Source organism: Colossoma macropomum, unplaced genomic scaffold, assembly GCF_904425465.1.
Source record: "Colossoma macropomum unplaced genomic scaffold, Colossoma_macropomum, whole genome shotgun sequence".
Taxonomy (NCBI): Eukaryota; Metazoa; Chordata; class Actinopteri; order Characiformes; family Serrasalmidae; genus Colossoma; species Colossoma macropomum.
The window spans coordinates 2,439,971-2,460,321 of record NW_023494794.1 but is presented as its reverse complement, the minus strand read 5'-3'; the positions used below and the strand labels follow the sequence as shown (position 1 = coordinate 2,460,321).

Genomic DNA, 20,351 nt, shown 5'->3' with positions numbered 1-20,351 from the left:
TGTCGTAATATCCCACAGTTCCGTGCAGTTTCAAAATGGCGCCTGTGGTTTGTGTGCATTGACCGATTCAGTAAAACGAAGAAACAAGTTAAAATCAGTGAGTTTAAACATTTAACCTAGATTTTTTTGCTCTTAACCTTGTCCGTAACGCTGACAGGAGCTCTCAGTTCACGGTTAATGAGACGGTAGTAAATCAGCGTTGTGCGGACGGAGCGGACTCGGCTCTAAAAGCTTTGGGTCTGAGGTGGTTTTAGTAGCTGGTAAATTTAGTTTGCTGCTGTGAACTAAAATCCCGATTGACACTTCTGTTAGTATCTTCACGTTTCACGGATGCTAAAACCTTCGCATTTTAGACGAAATTGAAGTTAAATTTCTCATTTGGCCCCTTAAACGAACTGTCCGCACTAACTTAGCCTACATGGGGCTCCTGATACAGTCTGGCGCCTTTTCGCGTTTCATTAATTTTTTTCAGTAATGTGTTGTTGTTGTTGTTGTTGAACAGGGCAGAATGGCGTCAGGCTCCGGAGAAAGGCAGCACGCCAGTGTTGCATCCCAGTTCTTCACTGGCGCGGAGGAGGCAGCCATCGATATGACCACCAGTGAAAAGGTACTGCGGGGCTCCCTTCGCCTCAGCCGCTGTTTCCCATCCCCAGTCCTGTAGACCACATCCACTACACGTTTAATGTTCTTCCTGATCCAACACACTCAACTTACAAGTACAACTTACGAGTACAGGATTGTTGTTATGTAGCAGTGGATTGGACCACATCAAGTTTGCCCAGTACAGTTTGGTCATTTCCCTGCTCAAATACACCTGGGTTAACTTTCGGTTAATGTTAAAGGTGTTGTAGGTGTGTCGGCCCTGGGGAATCACTAAATTCTGCTGAATGTGGCCCTTCTGGACCCAAGTTTGGCTCCCATGGACTACAATATTTAAAATTACAGCAGAGAGAAATCTATCCTTAATTAATTTAATTTCCAGTCAAAATTAGCATTAATTACAAGATATTAATTTTTCAGTGTCATAAGAAAATTAGATTGTACTAATGTGTCTTTTGCCTTTTTTAAAGCTCCCACTCTTTTTGAGACTAACTTTAGGTTGTTCAAAGAAACTTGCAAGAATATTTTTTGTTGGACGGTCAGTTGTTCTGAGAACACTAAATCAGTCTATTTAATTCTCTGTACAAAATTGAATGTTTTAAGTAATACATTTCTTTCTCAGCAGGTTATTTTGGTCAAAGTGTTCTTCAGAGCTGAGTGTAATGTTTCGATCTGTTACATTTGTCTCATAGGTTGTAGATCTGCTGAACCAGGCTGCTTTTATGTCCACTGATGATAAACTTACTGCACTTAAACAGGTAAACAGATCTCTTTTCTAAAGTGTTGTATTTTTGTTAATGAATGCTCAGATGTTTGGATCTTATGCTTATTGTATTTGTTTGTTTTGGCCATTAGGTGCAAGAGTTGATTATTAATAAGGATCCCTCCTTGCTTGATAACTTCCTGGATGTAAGTACAATGTCCTCCTCAGCATAATATAATAGCAGTGGGATCTAAACAGAAGCAGAAACCGAAATGTCATCTCTTTGTATCTCTTTTCAGGAGATGATAGCCTTTCAGACGGACAAGTCTATTGAAGTGCGAAAATTTGTCATTGGCTTCATCGAGGAGGCATGGTGAGTTGTAGTTGGCAGCAGGATTGGAAACAATAATTTCCATGTTGCATGGACTACTCCTAAATTATACCCTCCCTAAAAATATACAGTCACATGATGTCCTACCTTTTCTCTTTTCTAAGCATGGGGGTTCTCCTACTATTACTTGACATAACATTGATACACTGTCAGTATTCCTGTTAGCAGTGGTCTGCCTCCCAGTGCTTTCAGTTAAAAAAAAAAAGAAGTAAAGGAATAAAAAAAGTGAGTCTGTTTGTTTACAGTAAAGGTGTGATAAAGGTGTGAACTAACACTGTTCATTAAAGATGGTAATTAATAAGTCAGATTTTCAACCTTAATTTTCAAATATTTGATTTTCCCTTCCCTTTAAATTTTGAGCTTTGAAAAAAGTGGATATTTTTGGTCCGATGGGCTGCACTGCAAAGTGATATGTTTTTTTTTTTCCTTCAGTAAAAGGGATAATGAGCTGTTGCTGAAGCTGATAGCGAATCTGAACATGCTGCTAAAGGACGAGAGTGTGAACGTCGTGAAGAAGGCCATTCTCACACTCACTCAGCTGTACAAAGTGGCTCTGCAGGTACTAGCCATTTTCAGTGGATTTTGTGTTCAGTATCTAAGAGTTTTTAAGCATTTTCCTGAATGATGTTATTGGCTACCCTGTAACATTAGTGACTGATTGCTTTGGTTTGTTTTGCCAGTGGCTGGTGCGCTCGAAAAGTGTATCTGAAATGCAGGAGGCATGCTGGGATATGGTGACCCATATGAAGGAGGAGGTTCTGGCTCTGCTTGATTCAGACAATGATGGAGTTCGCACCCACGCCATCAAATTCACTGAATCCCTCATCATCACCCTGTCACCACGAACGCCCGACTCAGATGTACCTAAGAAGCAGGAGGGGGACATCAGCCTTGACAGGCTCCCAAAAGACCACTCATACATTCGCTACGGTAAGTAGAGATGGACATTGGACATCATTTTTTGCATAATTATTAAATTATGTTTTAGTGAATAAATCAGGGGTGGCACAGTGGGTAGCTGATACCAGCCTTGTAAAAAGCAGAACCTTGAGATATTTTACAAGAAACTGTCCTACTTTTGTGGAAAATTTTCCTGCTGGTGGTGCAAGAAAAGCAGCTACAGCTGAGCTAAAGCTTAAAGCAGAGCAAAGTAAGTTTACATTTTTGTTTGTATTATATTTTTAGTCTGTATTAGGACATAAGCATGTACTGAGACATGTACAGCCAAGATGATAAAAAGGGTGGCTCCCAAGGTGGTTTGATTTTTGTTGAAGGGACAGAACGACTCTTACTAACATTTGGGTTGCCGACCCCTGCGCTAGGTCTTAATGTAGTGTGCACGCCACAGACTGTCTGGGCGCTGCACTTCCAAGTTCCACCTTGTGCGTTCCCTCAACATTACGTTATCGATTAAGATTTAGAAAATCGATTTTTGACATTTGTTAATTGATGCAGCATCGTCCACATCCGCATCATGATGCATCTAAGAATCAATTTTTCCCCCTACCCCTACCCGCAACCCAGGGGGGATAAGCGGCTTAGATGATTAGTGAGTTAGTGAATAAATCGGTCTTGTTTTTGGGTGTTCCTCCTATGAGGAGAACTGATATCCCAAAATGCTGGCACTGTTTCTTTTGTTGCTTTTAAACAATTTTTTCTCCAATTTATTGCCAGTTCCACTCACTAGCTAGGTTTCCTCCTGTCATAAAATGCTCAGCACACTTAGAGGAGGAATGCTGAGTGCAAAATCTATTACATCAGCCAACAGGCCGCATTGTCTTGCATTGTGCTGGGGAAAAATGGTTGCATTACTTGAGGATGCCATAATCTTTTATTTATTGTTGTTTTGTTTTAGTTATCCTCTTTTCCCCCCCCCAGATGTTCTCTCTGAGGAGGGGAAGTCAGCCCTAGATAAGCTCCTGAAGTTCATGGTACACCCCGCTATCTCCAGCATTAATCTGACCACTGCTCTGGGCTCACTGGCCACGCTGGCCCGGCAAAGGCCCATGTTCATGTCTGAGGTGGTGCAGGCCTACGAGACTCTGCATGGTGAGTGTAGATTTAAATCATTGAGATGATGGTAGGAGTCAGGGCAATACTGCATATGATAGTATGATACAAGAAATAGTTTGCTAATAAACAGTAAAATGAACATCTCTAGCTTGTAGTGTAGTAGTTGTTGTGCACAATTTCATTATATTAAATTTCATTCATTAAATGATTGCCAACTGCTGTCATTTTATCATTTAAAATTTGTAGTAGTTTTGATTAAAAGTAGTTAAAGGTTTGCTTTTCTAAATAAGTAGTTTCTTAAAATCACATAACTAGTTCATTAAATATTTTGAAAACTCTATCTCTGTCTTGCATGGGCTTTTTAACATGTTAGCACACCATCCATAAATGAGCACTCGGTCACTGCTGGACTTGTGACCGTCTGACCTCTGCCTTTCCCAGCAAACTTGCCCCCAACACTGGCCAAGTCTCAGGTGAGCAGCGTGCGGAAGAACCTCAAGCTGCACCTGGTGTCTGTACTGCGACACCCCAGCAGTGTGGACTTCCACAGCCAGATCTCCACGTTGCTGCTGGATTTGGGCATGGCCCAGGGTGACATAGCCCGCTGCGCACCTGCTGCTGCCCAGCCCCGCAAGAGACCCCGCCATGAGCCCTACAGCGAGGGCAAGAGGATAAAGATAGGTGAGTAGAGAGGTCATGTTTATTATACAATGGCTTTATACTCTAAAATCAATGGTTTGACCAAAGGTCTAATTTGTCAAAATCAACTAGGGAAATGCACTATATGGACAAAAATAACAGGACAAAACTCTTAATCATTGAATTCAGGTATTTCATTAGTCCCATTGCCATAGGTGTATGAAATCAAGAACCTAGCTATGCAGTCTGCCTTTACAAACATTTGTGAAAGAATGGGTTGTTCTGAAGAGCTCACCGAATTTGAGCGTGGTACTGTAACAGGATGCCACCATTGCAACAAGTCAGTTTGAGAAATTTCTTCCCTCCTAGATATTAGATATTCCATGATCAACTGTGAGTGATATTATTGAAAAGTGGATGAATTTAGGAACCACAGCAACTCAGCCACCAAGTGTCAGACCATGTAAAGTTAGATAGAGCAAGGTCACCAAGTGCTGAGGCGCATAGTGAATAAAAGCAACCAACGCTCTGCTGACTCAGTAACTGCAGAGTTCTAAACCTCCTTTAACATGAACATCAGCACAAAATTGTGCTTTGGGAGCTTCATGGCATGGGTTTCCATGGCCAAGCAGCTGCACATAAGCCTTACATTACCAAGCATAATGCCAAGAGACGGATGGAGTGGTGTAAAGCACACAGTCACTGGACTCTAGAGCAGTGGAAACATATTCTGTGCAGTGACTAATCACACTCCTCTATCTGGCAGTCTGTTGGAAGAGTGGGTTTGGTGAATGCCAGGAGAACATTACCTGCCTGACTGCATTGTGCCAACTGTAAAGTTTGGTGGAGGAGGGATAATGATATGGGGTTGTTTTTCAGGGGTTGGCCTCGACCCTTTAGTTCCAGTGAAGGGAAATCTTAATGCTTCAGCAAACCAAGACATTTTGGACAATTGTACGCTTCCAACATTGTGGGAACAGTTTGGGATGACTGTTCCCAAGTGCACAGAGCAAGATCCATAAAGGCATGGCTGGGTGAGTTTGGTGTGAAAGAACCTGACTAGCCCGCACAGAGCCCTGACCTCAACTCCATCAAACACCTTTGGGATGAAGTAGAATGGAGATTGTGAGCCAGGCCCTCTCGCCCAACATCAGTATCTGACCTCTCAAATGCTCTTCTGGATAAATGGGCAAAAATACCCACAGACACACTCCAAAATCTTGTAGAAAGCTTCCCAGAAAGGTGAAAGCTGTTATAGCTGCAAAGAGGGGACCAACTCCATGGTAATGCTTATGGATTTAGAATGGGATATCAAATGTAGTTGATCACTCAAAATATGTTTGGTGTCTGAAATTTGTATCTTCAGTTTTACGCTGGAGCTATGTGGCAACTGTACCTATCTAACAAGTAATTGAATCGTATACCAGTTAACATTGTGCTAACTGCATGCCTTAATGATATGTTTACATTATGACACTAACAGTGGGTGACAAACCGAGTATTGCATTGTTTTCAACAGAGCAGCAGCAGCAGCACACCACAGCAGTTGGTGTAAAGTTTTGTCAAGAGTTTTTCCAACAGTTTTCCTAACAGCCACAGTGACAAAACACTGAAATCCAGGCATTACAGTACAGAGCGTGATTAATTTTTGTGTATATTAAAATTGTATATTTAAGATCTGGATCTTGTTTCTTCTCACTGTGTAGCTCATGACTGCTCAGTTCAAATATAACAATTTTCTGCTGGTCTCACAGAACCCACACTGATTGAGGATGATGAGGATAAAGAAGAACCAGCTCCTGTTGTTGTGCCCAAGCCTTCATCCACCACAGGCACACAGTCGGCCATAGACCTCACTGCTGAGTTCCTGCTCCCTTTGCTCACACCGGAAAACGTAGCCAACCTGGTATGCTCTACTGCTTCATTCATAACTAGTTTCATAACTATCTTGTGACTTCACAAATTTTGTTTAGGTGAGAATGAGTTTTAAATATTTTTGCGTGCTTTAAGCATTTTTGTATGCCTCAAGTGGTCAGAGAATTTTTCATGCTATTTTATGGACCAACACATTGTTTCACATTAGATAATTAATCTCACATTACTTATTTGTAGTCTCTTTGTGCTGCCGTTTCTCCTGTTGCAGGTGCTCATTAGTATGGTTTACCTGCCCGAAGCCATGCCAGCCTCCTTTCAGGCCACCTACACACCAGTGGAGTCAGCAGGCACGGATGCCCAGATCAAACATCTGGCCAGGCTCATGGCCACACAGATGACTGCAGCTGGGCTTGGGCCAGGTGAGGTGTAGAGAGACACTGGTGTTGTCACTTAGTCATTTTGCACTGTTTTTGGACTGCAGCTAAAGTTGGCCCAATCCCACTTTTTCTTTTCCGATACCGATATTGAAACTTTGTGTTTAAAAAACAAACAAACAAACAAAAAACTTCCAAATCTTTCTTTGTAGTTCGTAGTCAAACACTGTACAGCCCCGCAGGAAGAAATACATAGCTTAAAATATGACATCACAAAATGTGAGTGTTGGGTATTTTAGACTAGATTTGTTAAATGATTGAATTATGTTAATGTATTTTGCCATCAGTATCCAGTCAAGCATTTTCTGCTGATACTGGGCTGGTAGTGATACCTGTCAACTTTGATGCCATCACTAGATTCAATCAGTGACCTTTTTGTACTTGATTAATCCATCTCCTGTCTGGATCAATTAATCAACTGATATAATCATTATAATCATTGATCTTACTTTGCCCCATCACAGAACTGCCATCATCTGTAGTTTCATCTGTGCATTTTATAGTGCAACAGTAAAAGCTATATTACTCTTAATACTTCCTGTAATCTCTTGGAATAACTGCATGTATTATATGAATATTGTAGAATATCACAGTTTTTGTTATTAAGTAAATAACGTGGGCTTTTTTCCATAATCAACATTTTCAGTGACAAAGAAAATGTCGCCTTACACTGTTCTGCAGTAACAAATCATCTCTTCTTTCTTCCTTTTGTTCCCAGGTCTTGAGCAGTGCAGGGCACGAGATGAGGAGGGAAAAGAGGGAGAGAGCGAAGCCGGAGTGGAGGAGTCTAGCTCCAAAGACCCCATCATTATCCGGAAAGTTTCTGCTGTGTCTCTGGGACAGGCCATCTCTGTGGTGGGGGCCTATAAGAGCCCAGCTACCGAGGAGACGCCTCAGGCCAAGAAACTTCCAGAACCCATAATGCCCTCCACACAGCCGAAGTACAAATTTCTAAACTTCTCATTTCATTAAGCAATTTTTACAGAGATGGTTGATTTTGATTTTCTTATATGTTCCTTTATTAATTCTCCATATTTGTTTTTGTGAACAGAGCACCTGGGAGCAGTGGACGAAAAAAAGTCTTCAGATTAGCTGATGTAGTCCAGCCCTTGTCTGATTCACAGCTTGAAAAGTTAACAAATATGGCTGTCAAACGCATCCTTCAAGCAGAGAAAGCCATTGCACGTAGTGGAATGTCACAAGTAAGTGGCTTGTGTGTGTGTGTGTGTGTGTGTGTGTGTGTCTGTGTGTGTATATATATATATATATATATATATATATATATATATATATATGAAAACAATGCATGCTCTGTTTACTCCAAGTTGTCCGATGTCTTCCAGGTTCGTGTGAAGCTGTTGGCGAGGTTAATGACACAGTTCGAAGGGGCGATGAAGGACGACATGCTGCGTTTCATCCTAGAGGATATGCGGGCCCGGAGTGACCTGGCTTTTTCTCTGCTGTACCAGGAATACAACCAGTACCTGAGCCAGCTACCCTCGAGCTCACTGGACAGCTATGAACACTGCCTTTTCGCCCTGCTGTCTGGCCTGCAGGAACGACCAGAACAGAGAGATGGGTAAGTTGCATGGACTCAGGAATAGCTCAATAACTGAGTATAGATTAATAATAGGTGATGCATCATGACACATCAGTCAGAATGTGGTGCTTCAACTGTGTCAATTTTGAAATATTTTCAAATGTAGCAGTTTTTTGTAGCAGAGGCTTTAATGTACTTTTGTCTGAAGTGCACTACTGTGTAAATGGTTCCTCTCATAACGACTGATGCACTTGAATACAAATACCTGGCTGAAAACCATTGAAAGCTGACAATAAAAAAAAAAAAAATACCAAAAAGTAACCTTTAAGATGATTTCAGTATGTGGGATCTAGTCTGTACCAAAGAATCCAACACGCTCAACACCAAAATAGTTGGTCATCCAAGGCAGTGAATACAAATGAAGCATCTTATTCAAAAAATTCACATTTTTTGTTCCAACCATAGTTGTTGCAGCAGTTACATCTCTGCTGTTTGATACATTACATGTCTGTCTAATGTCCCTTGAATAAACCATTTAATAGTTACACATGGTCAGTGTTACTCTGTTTTCCCCATAGACATAATGCTGTTTTTCTGATAATTTCACAAAAATGACATGTTGAAATAAATAACATGACAATCACAAGATGCTGAACTGAATAGCAGTGAAGATCTGCATCATGCCAGAACTCAAAACATCATTGAATGGCTCTTAAATGCCCAATCATGAAATTAGCCCTGTTGTCTACTAGTTATTCAAGATTTCTGGAAATTGATTCACAGAAGCATTGCCCTAATTTGTCGTTATTTTATTTGCATGAATGAAATGTCTGTTTGTTACCCTGTGTTTACCCCCAGTGTGTTCTCTGTTCTTCTAGGCTGTTTACCAAGCTGGTGCTGGAAGCTCCTCTGATTACAGAGTCTGCTCTGGAGGTGATCCGACGCTACTGTGAAGATGAGGTTAGACAAATTACCATAACAGACCTCTCAGTCAGAGCAGATGATTGCAATGCATACATGAGATGTGTTTTTTGAATGGCTTTAATATTGGCTTTTTTTTTATAGCATGTAAAAGTTTTCCATAGTAGCATCCGATTCTGGGTGGTTACTGTGTGTGTTTGTGTTGTAGTCTCGCGTTTACCTGGGCATGACCACTCTGAAAGAGCTCATACTCAAACGCCCTTCCAGACAGTTCCAGTACCTTCACGTTCTGCTGGACCTTAGCTCTCACGAGAAAGAGAAGGTTAGCTTCCTTAATACTGATTTGTTTTTCCCCTTAAATGGCTTCAAATGTCTGTATGGTGATTGATTGTTACTTTGCATGTGTTTTAGGTGCGCTCCACTGCCCTCACCTTCATCAAGCGTTTGTATGAGAAGGATCACCTGAGAGAATACATCGAGAAGTTTGCTCTGAACTACATGCAGCTGCTTGTGCACCCAAACCCTCCTTCATTACTGTTTGGAGTTGGAGATGACACAGGTTTGGAGAAACATCTCTGACATTCACATACATCTGTCATATAATCCAGGTGTGAGGTCAAAGTCCTGGCCTCGAACATTCAGTGTTTCAGAGACTTTCCTGCATTTTGGGGACTTTTGTATGAAAATGCAAATAAAACTCTTCATTAACATTTACATTATGGGTGAAGTAATCCTTGAAAATTTTGCTTTGTCTCCAGAGGTGGCATCTCCTTGGACAGAGGAAACAGTGAGGCAGTGCCTTTATCTGTACCTCTCCCTTCTACCTCTCAACCATCGCCTGGTTCATGAGCTAGCTGCCGTCTACACCGAGGCCATCGCTGACATAAAACGCAGCGTGCTCCGTGTCATAGAGCAGCCTGTAAGTCCTCCTTACTCTCTCACTCTGTTCTTCTCTCCAATGCTCCTGTCTTTTTAATGCTGCTGTAATGCTATGCTTGTACTGTAATTCTGTCATTCTATGCACTCCTCCACCTACTTCCTCCCACTTTCTTTACCCTCTTGTTTAGTCAGACACTTGACATTGTGCGATACTTAATCCATGGAGTGTTGTACCAGGTTTTTTTTTTGTTTTTGTTTTTTTGCAGCAAAGTTATACCTGTTTAGGTGTTTCGTTTATAATTGTTCTATTACTTTTGCTCTTCAGATCCGAGGAATGGGTATGAATTCTCCTGATCTGCTGCTGCTGGTGGAGAACTGTCCCAAGGGGGCAGAGACTCTGGTCACTCGCTGTCTCCACATTCTGACTGACAAAGGTACAATCATGGCATTTAAATTAAGGATATTTTGTTGTGTATCATACGCTTTTATCCATAGCAACTTGGAGGACGTGTTACGCCTGTGGTATTGCTCCTAATCTGTAGCAGGCAGTCTTTTTAGTTTGCCTCTTTCTCTGCAGTGCCTCCATCTCCAGACTTGGTGGAGAGAGTGAGGGATCTTTATCACAAACGAGTGCCAGATGTTCGTTTCCTTATCCCGGTCATCAACGGCCTAGAGAAGGTGAGGTGCAACAGTCTTCCCTCTTAACATTTTGTCTTTACGCGCAGTTTCAAACTGAATGCCAGTGCTCCTCAATAGAGGTTATATCTTTTTTAACTTATGGCTGTAGTGTTGAGTAGTAGCTCTCCTAATGGTAGTTTGGCTGTGTTCAACAGAAAGAGGTGATCCAGGCGTTGCCCAAACTCATTAAGCTCAACCCCATAGTAGTCAAGGAAGTCTTCAACCGCCTCCTGGGCACACAGCACAGTAAGGATGTGTTAGTCTTTTGGTGTTATAAAGGAAATGGTTCTTTGCTGGTTCACTTGCTTTGTTGTAGTGGTGCTCTAGAGGCTTCTTGTTACTTTAGCTTGATTTACTTGGTCTTTTACAATTACATTTCTGTGACTTCTTGCACAATGTCTCCACTCTCCAGGTGAGGGTAGTTCCTCTATGTCTCCTCTGACCCCTGGTGAGCTCCTTATCTCGCTCCACAATATCGATTCCACCAAGTGTGACATGAAGTCCATCATCAAAGGTAACAGCTCTGTTTATATAAGCTTCTCAACCATGTTGGATTCACAACTGATGTTGGATAGTAGTGTTTAGTGATGTGGCAAAAGAAGGAAATCTCAGTTTCTTTCAAACTAATTAAGCCTAGTAAGCTAATGTTGTTGGGTTTTTTTTCTTTCTCCCCATTTCATATTTTGTTGGCATGGCTGTGGTATTGAACTGTTTTTAATGCCACACCTTGATTTGACGTTTTGAACATTGCATAAAAACCTTAATTTCAGTTGTTGATGGAATCCTTAAAATCCTTCAGCCACACTGGATACGTTACTGGAAGTAGTTACATTTAGCTTGATGGCAATTTTGCCATTGTACTTAAAATACTTTGTAGCATTTAAATAAACTAGATTCTGAATATCACTCTTATTTGCACACATGTGCTCCCAAAGCCACAAACCTGTGCTTCGGTGAGAAGAACGTGTACACGTCAGAGGTCCTGGCTGTGGTGATGCAGCAGTTGATGGATCAGAATTCTCTCCCCATGCTGTTCATGCGCACAGTCATCCAGTCGCTCACAATGTACCCCCGCCTGGGCGGCTTCGTCATGAACATCCTCACCCGCCTTATCCCCAAACAGGTGTGTGGTGCAGACTCATGATTAATGTTCCATAAAGCTTCTTTAGGACTCCTTATTATGGTAGAAGGGAAGCATTGAATGATGAAATTGCTAACGTTTCTGTTGTCAGTTTTAATGGACTTAATGGACAATATATCCATTTCTTGGTGTTTATGCTTGATATATGCCATGTTTGCTGGTTAAAGATAATCATAGTGGAGGTTTTGGCTTCATAAAAAAATAAAACGACAAATTATTTTTTCTTTCACAACTGAACACTTTCTTCTTACATAATGCTAGTCTGACCGTGTGCTTATTTAAGCCTTTGCTGTTAATTTCCTGGGTGTGTGTAGGTGTGGAAGTATCCCAAGGTGTGGGAAGGCTTTGTGAAGTGCTGCCAGCGCACCAAGCCACAGTCCTACACTGTGCTCTTGCAGCTGCCGCCCGCACAGCTGGCCAGTGTGTTTGAGCGCTGCCCGGAAATGAGGGAGCCTCTCCTGCAACACGTCCGCTCTTTCACCCCGCACCAGGTAAAAAAAAAGAAAAAAAATGTCAGGAATGAGATGTTATGACAATGTCAGTGTTTTGGGTAACCAAAGTATCTCAAATGTCTTGTTAAAACATACTGAAAATGTTTTTTCGTAAAGCACATCAAGTATACATTGAAATGATTTTACCACATGTAACCGAGACTATTTAGTAAAACAAGAAATGATAAATTCTTCACAATTTGAAGAAATATGAATTGTCACTTGCAGTACAGCTGTTTACTGTGTGCTGAACTTTGTGTGTGGTTGAATAACTGTTTCCCTCCTTTGCAGAAATCTTTCTTTATGCATATTCTGTAGATTGGGTACTTATTCTCAATCAGCAACCTTTTAGCATTACAAAAAAAATCAGTCATGTTCACATTTTAGACTTTTCATTGGGTGAAACAATTCCAGAGCACTACAGCTGCCCTCTGGCACTATATATTACCTCTGCATTGTTGTGGTGTGCACTTTACAAAGAGGATGTAAGAGTAGGCTATTTAATTTCATCATAAATCTTTAAAAAGACATAATTGTATGCATTTATCTGAATTATTAAAATTTGAAATAATATAGTTGTTGTTGGGTTTTATACCACAATATGTCATTAAAACTGGAAACTGTCCCATCCCTAGTCAGCAGTTCACTGCTACCCAGTCCAGTCTGCTGCAAGCAGCTGAAAGAATCTTCAGAATGTTTCTAGGTGTCTTCTGATGGTTTGTACATTATGATGTTCAAAAGAGGCAACCATGATATCGGGTAGAAAGATTGAATTCTACAAATGCAAACAAATGTTTTTATAAATGTTTTGTGCATACATTTCAGGACACTAAGTTATAGTTGTATTTATTTAGTGCACATTAAAACATGTTTTCCACCCCGTCTGTGTCTCTGTAGCAAGCCCATATCCCATCCTCCATCATCGCTATTCTGGAAGCTACCAACAGAATGCAGGAGCCTGAGCCACAGCCCGAACCTGACCACGTGGAGGCAGTGGAGGAGAGAGAGGTCAAACCTTAACACTAATCTAAAAGGATAAATGGATAACATAAGGGGAATTCATATCCCACTTATAAAAGAGAAAAAAAATCACTTGAATGTCTACTTAAAAGCTTTTGTTTTCTTTATTTTAGATGCATCTCCAGCAAGTTGGGATGCCTGTAGCACAAGCAGAAACTCCAGCCCCAACTGTATTTGCTGCTCATGAGCCAGCACCTCAGTTAGGATTGACCAGAAGGGAGGAAGAGGAGGAACCTATGGAGGAAGGAGAGGCTGGTCCAGAATGTCTGGAGGTAGCTGATGAAGCCACAACACAAGTAAGGTTCTCCTCAGAATCTGCCCCATCCTTGTAGTTGCATTCAAGTTTACAGTGAACATGCGTCACCAGTTCATGGGCTAACACTGAATTTTGAACATTGCAGATTAAAGCACTTGAAGCTGACCCAGGGCCCAACGACGTTCCTCAGGAAAAGGCAGAGGAACCAATGGAGCAGACTTTTACTGAATCTGCAGATGCAAGTGACCAGCCACAAGAGGGGCTGGAGGACCGTATAGCAGAACATGAGACAGCAGCAGATGCTGAAATAAGCAGAAAGGAGGAGAACTGAATAAATGCACTGACGAGACTGGTGGACCATGAGTAACTCTAATTCAAACTGTTTCAACCATTAATTTTGTGTTATCATTCCCAAAAAAGTCTTGTTTGAAAAATAAAAAAATCTTCTGTACATGTTTCCCCCCATTTTTTTGTTGATAACTTTTGTTATAATTATACTGCTGTGTCTGATCCACTCGTACCAGTGTAACACACACATTAACATGATACCACCACATCAGTTGACACTGCACGGCTGAGAATGATTCAAAGCCCAAATAATACCTGCTCTGTGGGGGTCCTGTCCATTGAAGAACAGGGTGAAAGGGGGCTAACAAAGTATGCAGAGAAACATATGGACTACAGTCTGTAACTGTAGAACTACAAAGTAAACCTATATAGTAAGTGGAGCTGATAAAAAGGACAGAGTGTAGAAATCATAGACTGTATAAACAGTCCATGGTAGAAATGAGGAGGTGTACTTGACAAAGTAGCCAGTGTGTAACAAAGAAAGGAGACAGGTTACCTCACTCATAAAAGCTACTCCCGCTTAGCCTATCAGATTCAGAAGATCTAAGCTCCATGGCAACTGTTTTTGTTCAAATTGTTAACAGCTGCAACAATAAGAAAAAATCAGCATTGTTTTGGAATTAGCTCAGTGGGCCTGTGGTGATCATAAAATAAACGTAAAACAACTTTACATTATTGTTTTTGTTTTACTTTAACATGACCTAAACAGCAAGAATGGAAAGTTCTGAGAGAGCGTCTTAGACCAAAGTTAGCTGGATGCAAATTTCAAGGGCTCCCTCCCCAGACCTGCTGCCAGACCAAACACCAGACACCATATAACCAGAAAACAGCCCAGGTTCATTTAGATTTTCTTAAAAGTCTCAATTGTAAGTTTCACAAGGCTGAGCTGGAAGCTTAATGGGGTGATGGCTTCAGTGACGAGCCTGCACCAAAACAAGAAGCAAAAACTGAACTAGGTAAATGACACTAAAGCAGAACTAACTAATGCTGAAAACAAAAACAAACAAAAATGCAAAAAGCTACCCTAACTCCCTACATTAAAAACAGGAGAAAGGACTCATCAAAATAAATGGCACTCCTCTCCTACTTTTCCCCAAATTCATAATGTGTTGTAAACCTTTACCAGTAGTGGCTGGCCAATAGAGGGCGCTAGGGCACCATTCTCCTTGGTGGAATTTATTATTTTTTTTAATAAACATTTTTAAAATAATAACTACTTATTTGAAGTATGAGTGTGTTAATAATGCACAGTCATGTGTAATATATAAAATATATTGGGGGAAATTAACTTCCTCTTTATTTCCTCTCTCTTCTGGGGCAATAGAAACATCACTCAGTCAGAGCAGAGCCGTATAGAGCGTGGGCCTGGGTGTGTGAGTGTGGGCCTGTGTGTGTGAGTGTGGGTCTCTGTGTGTGAGTGCAGGTCTCTGTGTTTGAGTGTAGGTCTCTGTGTGTCAGTGTGGGCCACACACGCACACACACACACACACACACAGATCTACTTTGGACCATAACTTTGTTTTCATGTTTCATGTTAAGACTTTGTCGTTCAGTCACAATTATGGGATAATCAACAGATACTAACTTATTTTTACTGACTTGATCAATGAAGAAAAGTGATATGTGAACTGATGTGATGTAATCAAGAACACAAAGTGTGTTTAAACTTATAGATAATGGTAATCAAATGTAATAACGCCAGTTATTATATTATTTAACAGTATATTAATGAATTGAAATTAACAGAAATTGCTAATGAAGGATGACATGGCACTTTTAAAGAAAAAACAAGGGTTTTTGTCACAGAAGACCAAGGCTAACTGAAGAAACACAGTGTATGTAAAAGATACAAAATTGTTACAGATATAATAGAATCCATATGTAAAATATACAAAATTGTGAACATAATAGATAACAAATATGATGTATCAGAACCTAATATAGTCAGAGCTACATGTGACAGTAAGACAGATCAGGTGAGATGAGAAAATGGGGGTGGGTAACGTCCCCAAAGTAGTACAAAAAAGGTTGATTTTCTCCTGTTTTGTTAGTTGCTGTCTGGGACAACTCAGATTAACTCAGATTAATGCTTGTTTACTGAAAGTCTAAATCTTAATAAAATAAATTGTGTCTTTCCTGCCAATCCTGGTGTTTTGAGCTTCATTATAAATTTTTTTGAGTAAAACTGTTTTTTTTTACACAACACAGTACAGCTGTTTACTGTGTGCTGAACTTTGTGTGTGGTTGAATAACTGTTTCCCTCCTTTGCAGAAATCTTTCTTTATGCATATTCTGTAGATTGGGTACTTATTCTCAATCAGCAACCTTTTAGCATTACAAAAAAAATCAGTCATGTTCACATTTTAGACTTTTCACTGGGTGAAACAATTCCAGAGCACTACAGCTGCCCTCTGGCACTATATATTACCTCTGCATTGTTGTGGTGTGCACTTTACAAAGAGGATGTAAGAGTAGGCTATTTAATTTCATCATAAATCTTTAAAAAGACATAATTGTATGCATTTATCTGAATTATTAAAATTTGAAATAATATAGTTGTTGTTGGGTTTTATACCACAATATGTCATTAAAACTGGAAACTGCCCCATCCCTAGTCAGCAGTTCACTGCTACCCAGTCCAGTCTGCTGCAAGCAGCTGAAAGAATCTTCAGAATGTTTCTAGGTGTCTTCTGATGGTTTGTACATTATGATGTTCAAAAGAGGCAACCATGATATCGGGTAGAAAGATTGAATTCTACAAATGCAAACAAATGTTTTTATAAATGTTTTGTGCATACATTTCAGGACACTAAGTTATAGTTGTATTTATTTAGTGCACATTAAAACATGTTTTCCACCCCGTCTGTGTCTCTGTAGCAAGCCCATATCCCATCCTCCATCATCGCTATTCTGGAAGCTACCAACAGAATGCAGGAGCCTGAGCCACAGCCCGAACCTGACCACGTGGAGGCAGTGGAGGAGAGAGAGGTCAAACCTTAACACTAATCTAAAAGGATAAATGGATAACATAAGGGGAATTCATATCCCACTTATAAAAGAGAAAAAAAATCACTTGAATGTCTACTTAAAAGCTTTTGTTTTCTTTATTTTAGATGCATCTCCAGCAAGTTGGGATGCCTGTAGCACAAGCAGAAACTCCAGCCCCAACTGTATTTGCTGCTCATGAGCCAGCACCTCAGTTAGGATTGACCAGAAGGGAGGAAGAGGAGGAACCTATGGAGGAAGGAGAGGCTGGTCCAGAATGTCTGGAGGTAGCTGATGAAGCCACAACACAAGTAAGGTTCTCCTCAGAATCTGCCCCATCCTTGTAGTTGCATTCAAGTTTACAGTGAACATGCGTCACCAGTTCATGGGCTAACACTGAATTTTGAACATTGCAGATTAAAGCACTTGAAGCTGACCCAGGGCCCAACGACGTTCCTCAGGAAAAGGCAGAGGAACCAATGGAGCAGACTTTTACTGAATCTGCAGATGCAAGTGACCAGCCACAAGAGGGGCTGGAGGACCGTATAGCAGAACATGAGACAGCAGCAGATGCTGAAATAAGCAGAAAGGAGGAGAACTGAATAAATGCACTGACGAGACTGGTGGACCATGAGTAACTCTAATTCAAACTGTTTCAACCATTAATTTTGTGTTATCATTCCCAAAAAAGTCTTGTTTGAAAAATAAAAAAATCTTCTGTACATGTTTCCCCCCATTTTTTTGTTGATAACTTTTGTTATAATTATACTGCTGTGTCTGATCCACTCGTACCAGTGTAACACACACATTAACATGATACCACCACATCAGTTGACACTGCACGGCTGAGAATGATTCAAAGCCCAAATAATACCTGCTCTGTGGGGGTCCTGTCCATTGAAGAACAGGGTGAAAGGGGGCTAACAAAGTATGCAGAGAAACATATGGACTACAGTCTGTAACTGTAGAACTACAAAGTAAACCTATATAGTAAGTGGAGCTGATAAAAAGGACAGAGTGTAGAAATCATAGACTGTATAAACAGTCCATGGTAGAAATGAGGAGGTGTACTTGACAAAGTAGCCAGTGTGTAACAAAGAAAGGAGACAGGTTACCTCACTCATAAAAGCTACTCCCGCTTAGCCTATCAGATTCAGAAGATCTAAGCTCCATGGCAACTGTTTTTGTTCAAATTGTTAACAGCTGCAACAATAAGAAAAAATCAGCATTGTTTTGGAATTAGCTCAGTGGGCCTGTGGTGATCATAAAATAAACGTAAAACAACTTTACATTATTGTTTTTGTTTTACTTTAACATGACCTAAACAGCAAGAATGGAAAGTTCTGAGAGAGCGTCTTAGACCAAAGTTAGCTGGATGCAAATTTCAAGGGCTCCCTCCCCAGACCTGCTGCCAGACCAAACACCAGACACCATATAACCAGAAAACAGCCCAGGTTCATTTAGATTTTCTTAAAAGTCTCAATTGTAAGTTTCACAAGGCTGAGCTGGAAGCTTAATGGGGTGATGGCTTCAGTGACGAGCCTGCACCAAAACAAGAAGCAAAAACTGAACTAGGTAAATGACACTAAAGCAGAACTAACTAATGCTGAAAACAAAAACAAACAAAAATGCAAAAAGCTACCCTAACTCCCTACATTAAAAACAGGAGAAAGGACTCATCAAAATAAATGGCACTCCTCTCCTACTTTTCCCCAAATTCATAATGTGTTGTAAACCTTTACCAGTAGTGGCTGGCCAATAGAGGGCGCTAGGGCACCATTCTCCTTGGTGGAATTTATTATTTTTTTTAATAAACATTTTTAAAATAATAACTACTTATTTGAAGTATGAGTGTGTTAATAATGCACAGTCATGTGTAATATATAAAATATATTGGGGGAAATTAACTTCCTCTTTATTTCCTCTCTCTTCTGGGGCAATAGAAACATCACTCAGTCAGAGCAGAGCCGTATAGAGCGTGGGCCTGGGTGTGTGAGTGTGGGCCTGTGTGTGTGAGTGTGGGTCTCTGTGTGTGAGTGCAGGTCTCTGTGTTTGAGTGTAGGTCTCTGTGTGTCAGTGTGGGCCACACACGCACACACACACACACACACAGATCTACTTTGGACCATAACTTTGTTTTCATGTTTCATGTTAAGACTTTGTCGTTCAGTCACAATTATGGGATAATCAACAGATACTAACTTATTTTTACTGACTTGATCAATGAAGAAAAGTGATATGTGAACTGATGTGATGTAATCAAGAACACAAAGTGTGTTTAAACTTATAGATAATGGTAATCAAATGTAATAACGCCAGTTATTATATTATTTAACAGTATATTAATGAATTGAAATTAACAGAAATTGCTAATGAAGGATGACATGGCACTTTTAAAGAAAAAACAAGGGTTTTTGTCACAGAAGACCAAGGCTAACTGAAGAAACACAGTGTATGTAAAAGATACAAAATTGTTACAGATATAATAGAATCCATATGTAAAATATACAAAATTGTGAACATAATAGATAACAAATATGATGTATCAGAACCTAATATAGTCAGAGCTACATGTGACAGTAAGACAGATCAGGTGAGATGAGAAAATGGGGGTGGGTAACGTCCCCAAAGTAGTACAAAAAAGGTTGATTTTCTCCTGTTTTGTTAGTTGCTGTCTGGGACAACTCAGATTAACTCAGATTAATGCTTGTTTACTGAAAGTCTAAATCTTAATAAAATAAATTGTGTCTTTCCTGCCAATCCTGGTGTTTTGAGCTTCATTATAAATTTTTTTGAGTAAAACTGTTTTTTTTTACACAACAATACCAGACAGATCTCATCGCATCGATTCTCTGCAGTTTAACTCTGGCCAACATGGATGTGCATGTGGTGAAACTCCTCTGGTGGCAGACTTGAACAAGTTTAGGGTCAGTCGCCAAATTCTCAGAACGGTTCAGTTTGATCGAGTTAAAACTGCTCAAAACCACCATTGAAGCTTTTCACATGGGACACATTTCCATATGTTTTATAGTGTTTAGGACCCAATAGCTTAATAAATCTAGTAAATAATGCACATACATATTAAAAGCTCTTGTGACAATTCACAATAACAAGATTAGATGTTTTCTTTGGTTTATCCACTATTGAAAGTAAATGTAGCTGCATAAATAAAAAAACACATAAACAAAGTATTGTGCTGTCAAGGGCATTTATTTATGCTAGCAGTATATTCTGGGCTTTTTTCACATTCAAATGCACATTTGAAAATGCTACTTAAATTGTGTATTTATAATTGCATTTCTGTTTATAATAGTGGAAAAAAGTTTATTTGGAAAAGCAAAATGTATTTATCGTTGTATTTTCTTTATCTTAGTGGTCTGATTTTGACGTATTAAAAAAGAAAAAACATTTCTAATTGCATTTCCTCATCGTTGCTC

General features: G+C 40.1%; 2 protein-coding genes across 2 annotated transcripts; both read left to right on the top strand.

Annotated features, from left to right (window-relative positions):
- On the top strand, window positions 1–14,032 carry sympk (symplekin). Its single transcript, XM_036579871.1, has 27 exons — window positions 1–97; window positions 503–607; window positions 1,293–1,358; window positions 1,456–1,509; window positions 1,603–1,676; window positions 2,127–2,253; window positions 2,375–2,624; window positions 3,573–3,743; window positions 4,149–4,388; window positions 6,101–6,252; window positions 6,490–6,640; window positions 7,374–7,596; window positions 7,707–7,857; window positions 7,999–8,234; window positions 9,074–9,155; window positions 9,325–9,438; window positions 9,528–9,675; window positions 9,875–10,035; window positions 10,321–10,429; window positions 10,573–10,673; window positions 10,829–10,919; window positions 11,086–11,187; window positions 11,609–11,796; window positions 12,129–12,305; window positions 13,203–13,313; window positions 13,439–13,621; window positions 13,727–14,032. The coding sequence occupies exons 2-27, from the start codon at window positions 509–511 to the stop codon at window positions 13,910–13,912; spliced, it is 3,747 nt and encodes a 1,248-aa protein (XP_036435764.1). The 5' UTR covers window positions 1–97; window positions 503–508; the 3' UTR covers window positions 13,913–14,032.
- A 2,604-nt stretch (window positions 14,033–16,636) lies between these two features.
- LOC118814323 (neurofilament medium polypeptide-like) lies at window positions 16,637–17,636 on the top strand. Its single transcript, XM_036579872.1, has 3 exons — window positions 16,637–16,917; window positions 17,043–17,225; window positions 17,331–17,636. The coding sequence occupies exons 1-3, from the start codon at window positions 16,858–16,860 to the stop codon at window positions 17,514–17,516; spliced, it is 429 nt and encodes a 142-aa protein (XP_036435765.1). The 5' UTR covers window positions 16,637–16,857; the 3' UTR covers window positions 17,517–17,636.
- Window positions 17,637–20,351: the final 2,715 nt, after the last annotated feature.

Bases quoted from the DNA above. Each gene is read 5' to 3' on its own strand.
- sympk (XM_036579871.1), top strand. From the start codon at position 509: ATGGCGTCAGGCTCCGGAGAAAGGCAGCACGCCAGTGTTGCATCCCAG. The intron at 9,156-9,324 runs GTTAGACAAATT...TTTGTGTTGTAG, and splicing joins GACGCTACTGTGAAGATGAG to TCTCGCGTTTACCTGGGCAT. The intron at 11,188-11,608 runs GTAACAGCTCTG...GTGCTCCCAAAG, and splicing joins CATGAAGTCCATCATCAAAG to CCACAAACCTGTGCTTCGGT.
- LOC118814323 (XM_036579872.1), top strand. From the start codon at position 16,858: ATGCAGGAGCCTGAGCCACAGCCCGAACCTGACCACGTGGAGGCAGTG. The intron at 16,918-17,042 runs GTCAAACCTTAA...TCTTTATTTTAG, and splicing joins AGGCAGTGGAGGAGAGAGAG to ATGCATCTCCAGCAAGTTGG. The intron at 17,226-17,330 runs GTAAGGTTCTCC...TGAACATTGCAG, and splicing joins CTGATGAAGCCACAACACAA to ATTAAAGCACTTGAAGCTGA.